This window comes from Nyctereutes procyonoides, unplaced genomic scaffold (genome assembly GCF_905146905.1).
Source record: "Nyctereutes procyonoides isolate TBG_1078 unplaced genomic scaffold, NYPRO_anot_genome, whole genome shotgun sequence".
Classification (NCBI taxonomy): Eukaryota; Metazoa; Chordata; class Mammalia; order Carnivora; family Canidae; genus Nyctereutes; species Nyctereutes procyonoides.
The window spans coordinates 1,690,696-1,699,096 of NW_026575117.1; the positions used below are offsets into that span (position 1 = coordinate 1,690,696).

An 8,401-nucleotide genomic window follows, 5' to 3' on the forward strand; every position below is an offset into this window, starting at 1 on the left:
TACATATTATCTGATTGTCTTTGATGAGTAATTTAGCGCTTTATTATATGTTATGAGAACAATTACACCGGAGTCTAAATCCTCTCAAGTATGTTGTAAATTCCTTCAAGTCGGGGAAATTAAGCTTATTACTCAGCTCACCATCAGTGTCAACAGATCGTTATCCAGGAATATGTGCCCCTCAAAGCACTCACATACACCCGCAGTCACAGACACAAGAGGAGCTCCACGAAGAGCAAGGCTTATTAATCCCCTTTTACAAAAGCAGTAACTAGACTTAGCCAGGGTCATGTTCACACGGTCATTCTTTTCTTAAAAGCAGAGACATGTAAAAAAGCACAATTCGGAAGGTGCCACATGACTCCACCCGACGTGGTCCGCAAGCTGATGCACCCGAGAAGCTGTGACACGTCGTGCATTGTCACATAGTCCTGGAGACTCGCAACCGCACCCGGAAATGTGCGTTCACGACCTTGCCCCTGCGTTCTTTTGGTCTTTCTCCTTCATTGGCTCGTTTAACATTTTTGAGCTCCGTGTACTCGATCTGTGGAATTCAAAGATGGAACGATGAGGTCTGAGCTAACCTCAATCCAATAAAGTAACTACTTCCTGGGAGTACATGTTTATACCAGGTGAGAGGTGAGCACAGAAAAAAGGCCTCTATCTTCCTGAGGGTCAGGTGAGGCTTTAGAGAGGACAAAGGAGAAGAAGATGGGTATTGAGTTGGCCTGTGGTCTGGGGGGGGGGATGGGGGGCACTGCAGGGCGCTGACATGGTTAAGTCACAGAGGTCTGAGCCAGGAAACCATCACAGAGGGCTTTTGTGTTCAGTGTGAGACGTCCCAGGCCCAAGACCAAAAAATTAAAGAGCACCGTTGACCATGGGACACAGCCCAAGGCAAGAACACCGGGCGTCTCTCACCCGGGCTCTGTCGGACGGGAGGGGCAGGGCTGCCGAGAGGAGGCGAATTCCTAGTCACCCTTGGAGGCCGGGCAGGGGGAAGGCCGCACTCCTGCCCCTGCAGAGCCCCGTGCAAGGGGAGACCTTCCTCAAGGTTCAGGCCATGGGGACGGGGAGCCAAGGGGAGATTACCGGCTCCTGGCACCCGTCGAGGGTGGGTTAGAGGCAACGTTCTTCCCATTTTACTGGAACCAGAGCTTTAAATGATCCAACAACATGTGTGCCGGGGGCTGGTGGGGCAGGGAAGGGAGCACCGCTGCCCAGCTAGGTGCCCTGGGCCCGGCCTGCCCAGCGGCATCCCAGCTGCATGTCCTTGGCCGCGTTAACCCACCTGGGTTAGCCTCCGATCACACGTGTACAAAGGGGACCCAAACACACTGTCCACGTGTTGCTCTTCCAGAAAGCACTAGGCGCAGGGCCCGGTACACAAGCAGATTCAACGAGGGCTAACAGCTTCCATCATTATGATCGGCCTGCGTCACCAGAAGCGCATTGTTCAGATGAGGACACGGATGGGTCAGGTCACAGCCAGCTCGCCCCATAGGAGCTGGGTCTCCACCGTCGGGAGCAACGCCGGTGACCTCTGGCCGCCCCACGGGAGGGTGACACAGCCAGCCTGGAAGTCCCGAAACACTAAGAGAAATTCAGAAACCCCGCAGTTGTGGAACCCCGATGCTATTTGGGAGCGTGAGGATGGTCACGGAGGAGGGAACCAATACTGGGCTGCAAAGAGGCCGGGGCCAGGCCGCCTGCTTCCAAACCCGCAGGCCGCAGGCCCGGAGCCATCTCGGCCAGGTTCCTGCAGCTGCGGAGCCTCAGTTTCCCCATCTGGAGACCACGGTTCATGAGGGCACCCGCTCGGTGAGATTGCTGCGGCTGGGTCAGCGATGTTAAAGGAGTTAACACGGGTAAAGTGCTGTGGCAAGTGCTCAGTAAACGTGGCTTCTTCCGTCCAAGGCTGCTGCTGCCACTGGGCCCCCGCCGCCCCCCGCAGGCGGCAGCCCCGGGCTGGGGGGTCCCCGCAGCGCACACGCGGGACAGGCCTCCGCACGGCGCCGCTCGCCCGCACTGCCCCGGATCGCCAAGCCCCTGAGACGCAGCGGCCATCCCGGCGGAGGAGGCCCGCGCGGACCCGGAGCGCCCCGGGCCCAGTCGGAGCGCGGAGGTCACGCCCCGGGTCGGCACGCGCGGGGACACCGCTGCGCTGACCGCCACCGGCCGCCAGGGAGCCCCAGAGCCCGACCCCGGGCGGCCCCGCCCACCCCCGGCGCCGCCGCCTGAGCTGCACCAATCCCCGCGCGCACCGCCGCCGTAAGCCCGCCCAGCCCCGGCCGCCCGGCCAATCAGCGCGCGGGCTGCCCCGGCCCCCGGCCTGCCCGTCACTCAGGGCCCGCTCGGCGCTGCGGCCCCGCCCCCAGGCGGCTCGGCCAATCCCCGCGGCGGGGCGGGGCCGGGGCGGGGCCGGGGGGCGCTTCCGCGGCGATGGGCGCGCAGCCCCCCAACTTCTCGTGGGTGCTCCCGGGCCGGCTGGCGGGGCTGGCGCTGCCGCGGCTCCCCGCGCACTACCGCTTCCTGCGGGAGCAGGGCGTGCGGCACCTGGTGTCCCTGACGGAGCGCGGGCCCCCGCACAGCGACAGCTGCCCCGGCCTCACGCTGCACCGGCTGCGCATCCCCGACTTCTGCCCGCCCGCCCCCGAGCAGATCGACCGCTTCGTGCGCATCGTGGACGAGGCCAGCGCGCGCGGGGAGGTCAGCGGAAAGGGCGGGGGGCGGGGCCTGCGGGGGGCGGAGGGGGCAGGAGGGGGCAGGAGGGCGGGACCTGCAGGGGTCAGCGGAGGGCAGGGCGGGGACAGGAGGGAGCAGGAGGGCGGGACCTGCAGGGGTCAGCGGAGGGCAGGGCGGGGACAGGAGGGAGCAGGAGGGTGGGGGGCGGGGCAGGAGGGGTCAGGAGGGCGGGGGCAGCGGGGCAGGAGGGCGGGGACAGACGGGCTAAGCCGGGCGGGAGGGCGGGACCTCGCTGCGGGGCGGGGGCGGGGCGGGGCGGGGCTACGGGAGGCGAAGCCGGGGCAGCGGGAAGGCCCGGGCCGCAGGGAGTGTGGCGAGAGGAGAGGGAGAAGCTGGCACACGGGGAGACGCAGGTGGAAGGCGGCACCGTTGCGGGGTCTCGGGGCCACCCGCCTCCCACACACCCCGACTGGAGCCACAGTGTGACAGGCAGAGAAGGGTCAGGGAAACTCGTTTTGATGATACAGCGAAGCCCAGTAAGTCAAAGTATTATGGTTTCCCCGTATGATCAATGTAAATGCTAAATGACGGATAGGTCGTGTCTTGCACCCCGTGTGCAGAACCCGGTGGTTGCACCTCGGAGCGCAGGTTGGACGAGCGGCCTCTCCCACGCGCGGTGGCTTCTGCACTGGGAGGCGCAGGGACAGGGCTGCGGGGGGCCGCGGAGCCCAGCACCGGAACCAGCTACGGGGGAGGTGATTGGTGGCCTCCACACCACCAGGGAGGGGACAGCTGTCCCTGACCATGACATCCCCTCTCGCCCCCGAGAGCCTTGCAACAACTGAGGGGCCCCAGCCTGACCCAGAAGAGGCAGGTGTAGGAAGGAGGCTCACCCAGGCATCAGGCTCGGCCCCATCAAGCCCCCTCTTCCCAGGCGGTGGGAGTGCACTGTGCCCTGGGCTTTGGCCGCACGGGCACCATGCTGGCCTGCTACCTGGTGAAGGAACGGGGCCTGGCTGCCGGGGACGCCATCGCCGAGATCCGGCGCCTTCGACCCGGCTCCATCGAGACCTACGAGCAGGAGAAAGCGGTCTTCCAGTTCTACCAGCGGACCAAGTAAGGGGCGCAGCGCCCTCCCCTGAGCCTCGTGTCTGCTGGGGCCAGCGACGCCGACAGACGCTGACCCTGCAGGCAGGCCCCGGCCCCCAACCGAAGGCGAGCTGGCGTGGGGGGGGGGGTGCCGGGGTTGCGGTGTGCACAGCTTTCCCCACACCGACTAACACAAGCCCCACGCCAGCCCCGTGAGCTGGGGACTGTCCTTCAGATGAGGTAGCTCAGGCTCTCGGCCACACTTCTAGAAAGTGGCAGGATGGGCCAGGTCTTCAGCCCCTTAAAGAGGCTAAGACCATTCTCTGACAATCCCTGGCATGTCTCCTGGGGAGCTGGTCAACGGAAAGGACACAGCCCCCCAGCAGCCCAGGATCTCCGATGCTCCCCGACCGGAGGGCCACAGGGGACACCCCCAGCCGAGGCCCGCCTGCCCCTTGCATGTCTCCCTGCCAACCCCCGGGACAGATAACCACACTCCCAGCTCCAGAGGGCCGGACGCCCCTCAGCGACCTTCTTTAGGCTCCCCCGGGAGGAGCTTCCCCACAGGGCCCGAGGCCTGGGCCGAGCAAGGCACAAGGCGGGAGCCCAGCCAGCGGGGTGCTTGTGCGGGGAGCGTGTGTGATGGGTCGGGGAAGATGCGGGGCCACAGCTCTGGGCCGGGTCTCCACTCCCCGGATGGATCCCATCCCAGCAGCTCCAGCAGCACACTCTGGGCTTTGAGAGGACAAGTTGGGCGGGCCAGTCGCGCGGCCATTGGCTGTGACTCCAGTCTGGTCCGTGGCAGGCCCGGCGCAACAACATAGCAGTACTTTGCGAGCACATCCTCGGTGCCCGTGCGTCCCAGGCCGAGGCTCCCAACTCCTGCAGGACATGGGCACACAGGGTCCCACCCCACACAGTGGCGCCAACAGCCAAGCCTTCCAGACGCAGCAGGGACAGGGGTGTGGCCAGGTCGCCCCCACGGCGCCCTCCTGTGTGGCCGAGGCAGCCTAGGCCGCCCGCTGCCGGCACGGCACCTCGTGTCCTTTCCGCAGCTGCCCGCCCGCCCAAGCCCCGGCCGGCGCTCTCACCCGGTAGCACATTAGCCAGAGTCTCGCCATTCGTCTCGGGGAGGGAGACAGGCCCTAACACACCTCCCCGGTCTCCCCGAGGTGTGTCAGAGCTGGGGCGCAGCTCTCCATCCTGTCCCCGGCCCCCCACCCCCCTGCTGCTCCCCGATGCCAACCTGAGTCCCTTCCAGAGGGAGTGTGCATGCACGCGTGTGTAAGCGTGCACACGTGTGCCAGTGACACAGGAGGCGGCTGCATGGCCCGCTCCCCACGTCTCTCTCCTCCGCCTACGGGACGGATCAGAGAGGAGAGGCAGGACCCCTGAAGCCTCTGATCCCACCGGCCCCTCCCCACGTCCCCTGCGCGAGGGGAGCCTGCCGGGCCTTCCTCCCGGGCTCCTTCAGAGGAGACGAGCATTTTTCTAACCCCGTTAGAGCCCCGTGAGCAGCCTCCGTCCCCATAATTTAAGCAGATCTCCCTGCCTCAAGAGTTCCTCGGGGAAATAAACATATAATTATGTGCTTAAGGAAATCGGTTTTAAAATAAGTAAGAGTTGACTTGAAATGAAATCTCCGGCCTCATCCTTCCTCTCCCTGGGAGGGTGGCCTGAGGCTCCTTTTGGGCTGCTCCCCGCCCCCAAGCATTCGGCAGCCTCCTCCTCCGTGTGTGGCCACCAAGCTGGGGCCAGCCAGCCGGGACCCTTCCCCATCCAGCTGCCCTGAGGTGATGGGCGTGAGGCGGGGGCCACGGCCGCCCACCCAGAACCTTCGTGCCGCCTCCAGCCAGGCTCTGGCAGTCTCAGTGCTGCTGACATTTGGGGCTGGAGACTTGGGTGATGTGCGGCTGCCCTGGGCGCTGTGCGGCGTTGAGCAACGTCCCTGCGTGGCACCTCCCCTAAAAACTGACAGTAGGACTGTTCACGGACATTGCCAGAGGCCCTGCAGAGCAAAGCCAGTCCCCGTTGAGAACCACGGCGTTGGACCAACAAGCCCCAGATGCAGCTGTAAGCTTCCATTTCCTCTGGGAACGTGCGTGGGAACCTGTCCCGGGGACACGCACCCCCAGAGAAGGGGCAGAGGACTGAACTCCATCCACACTGTCGCCGTGTCGAGCAGGGCCTGGTACCCAGCCCCAGCCGCTCTCCTCTTCCCCAGTGGCCGGGTTCCCAAGGTGGTGACAGACACATTAACCTTCGATGGCCGGGAGGGTCTCGCTCTCCACCAGTAGTTGGCGGGCACAGCTGTGGCGACACGGACTCGCGACCCCATGACTTTAAAGGTCCCCTCAGGTTTATTCCGTGCAGTGTGACCTGAATGGAGGCTACCCCATGTGGACGACATCCCTCCATGCCCCTTGGGTTCTGCAGCCACCACCTCCTTGGCTCCTCTCCCAGAAATTTGTTCCAGGGCAGCCCAGGCGGCTCAGCGGTTTAGCACCTGCCTTCAGCCCAGGGTGTGATCCTGGAGACCCGGGATCGAGTCCCACATCGGGCTCCCTGCATGGAGCCTGCTTCTCCCTCTGCCTGTGTCTCTGCCTCTCTTTCTCCGTGTCTCTCATGAATAAATAAATAAAAATCTTTAAAAAAAAAAATCTGTTCCGATGCAAGAGGCAACTGGCATCAGGACGGGAGGAGCACGGCTGCTCTCAACCTTCCACGTCAGGTCCACTCCACCTGGGGCCCCAGGTGCACGGCTGCCCCCAGGCCGGGCGTCCCAGCACAGCCTCCCGCCGCGGAGACCGGCATCCTGCCTGCTCCCAAAGCCCCGGAGCTCTGTGTCCCCAGCATCCCTTCAGCCACTCCCAACGTGTGGGGACCTGCCCCACCGGGCCGCTCGTTACCCGTTCTCCCCAGGTGAAGCGCCCCCACCTGCCCCCTGGAGACCCCCCCAGGTCTTCCCAGGTCAATGATGAGCATGTCATGGGGGCCGGGATTTGGCCCAAACCGTACACCGGCTCCCCGACTGAACCGCACTCGCTTGCCAGGCCTCCAGTCAACCCTTCTGCCCTCCGAGTTGCCGTTCTCTCCAAGAAGGAAACTAATTTGGTCTCACAGGATCATTTTGTCACAAAACAGTAGCAGTCACCACGAATCCAACCCCCCCCCGCCCCCCCGTGGTCATGACCGCGTCGCTTACTTACACGGTCACAACTGTCTCTATGAGGCGCCTACCGCACAGCAGGTGTTTAATGTACGTCACGTTATATCATTTTATCTTTACAACCGCTCTGCAAATCAGGTGTTTTTCCCTTTTTCTAGATAAACCGAGGTCTACAACGCTGGCTGGCTTGCCCAGTCCCTCTCACTTGCCGCGAAGGAGCTGGGATCAAATCCAGACTTCCCACCTGCCAGGACCTCCTCCTGGACCCCACACATGGGGCCGTCTGTCTTCACAGCCAGAGCTTGGACTCGAGGGCCATTTTACCCACACGGCTTCCGGCGTCCCTCCGTCCCTCCCTCCACCCACCCCGGCCCATCCTCCTGGGAGGCCAGAGAATAAACCGCATCCGAGAAGCCAACACATCTGAGCTCTGAGCCGTTCCTTAAAGTGCAGCCCAAGCATTTCAGTGCAGAAGAGTGCAGCTGACCCATCGGGTCCCCGTCGCACCTGCTGCTACAGAACCCGGAGCGGGTGTGGGCCTGGCCCAGCGCGACAGGCTGGAGGGTGAATAGCCCTGAGCCCTCGCCGATGTGTGTCGGTGTCGGATGATCTATTAAAACCTCTAATATCCTTTCTGTTTGTGTTGTTCTCTGACCCCTTCATGCACGCCAGGTGCTACGCCAAGCGCTTTACAGACGTTACCTCACTCAATCCTCAAAACAGCCCTACGGACAAGGTCCTGTTATAATGACCAGTGCACAATTTGAGGGACGCCCAGGTGGCTCAGCGGTTGGGCACCTGCCTTCGGCTCAGGGCATGACGCCGGGGTCCTGGGATCGAGTCCCGCATTAGGCTCCCTGCTTGGAGCCTGCTTCTCCTTCCACCTGTGTCTGCCTCTCTCTGTGTCTCCCATGAATAAATAAATAAAATATTAAAAAAAAAGATAACCGAATCCTTTGTGCTGATGAATTCCTTACGTTGATTCAACCACCCTCTCAGCCTATTTTTCCCTTGACTTACTGTCACCAGGGGTACGTGATCATGACACAAACTGCTGGTGTCACCTCTGAGCTCGCAACGCGTGGGACTCCGCACGGCAGGCAGTTCTGGGATCTTCCCCCTACCTTTTTCATACGGGAGACCTTTGTCCCCACCAACAGATACGGAGCAGGGACTCTGCGCCAAGCCGAGGCGGGCCATCTGGAAGAGGACTGGCGTGGCTGTGCCGCGGGTAGCACTGCTCGCCTCCCGCAGTGGGTTCTACGCGCCCTTGGGCTCCCCAAGCCCACTCCACACGAATTCACCGATTTGCAGGCTTTCTGTAGGCACCTTGTGAGGTCTCGTGGGGGCTGGTCCAGCCTCGGCCGAGGAATAGTATTGAATAAGTGACCAGACTGGGATCAGGCCCACAGAGAGAACCACGAGGCCCCAAGGAGTCCAGTTCCTTCCCGCAGCTCC

General features: G+C 63.0%; 1 protein-coding gene across 3 annotated transcripts; it reads left to right on the forward strand.

Moving 5' to 3' along the window:
• The first annotated feature begins 2,410 nt into the window (after positions 1-2,410).
• Positions 2,411-7,576, forward strand: DUSP23 (dual specificity phosphatase 23). 3 transcript variants are annotated; one of them, XM_055333821.1, is made up of 3 exons: positions 2,411-2,709; positions 3,620-3,801; positions 7,102-7,576. In XM_055333821.1, the coding sequence occupies exons 1-3, from the start codon at positions 2,443-2,445 to the stop codon at positions 7,103-7,105; spliced, it is 453 nt and encodes a 150-aa protein (XP_055189796.1). In that variant the 5' UTR covers positions 2,411-2,442; the 3' UTR covers positions 7,106-7,576. The 3 variants fall into 3 exon arrangements, with proteins under 3 accessions (XP_055189796.1, XP_055189795.1, XP_055189797.1); XM_055333820.1 differs by lacking the exon at positions 3,620-3,801; XM_055333822.1 differs by lacking the exon at positions 7,102-7,576 and having other exon boundaries at positions 3,620-3,805.
• The last annotated feature ends 825 nt before the right edge of the window (positions 7,577-8,401 follow it).

Bases quoted from the DNA above. Each gene is read 5' to 3' on its own strand.
- DUSP23 (XM_055333820.1), top strand. From the start codon at position 2,443: ATGGGCGCGCAGCCCCCCAACTTCTCGTGGGTGCTCCCGGGCCGGCTG. The intron at 2,710-7,101 runs GTCAGCGGAAAG...CCCTTTTTCTAG, and splicing joins AGGCCAGCGCGCGCGGGGAG to ATAAACCGAGGTCTACAACG.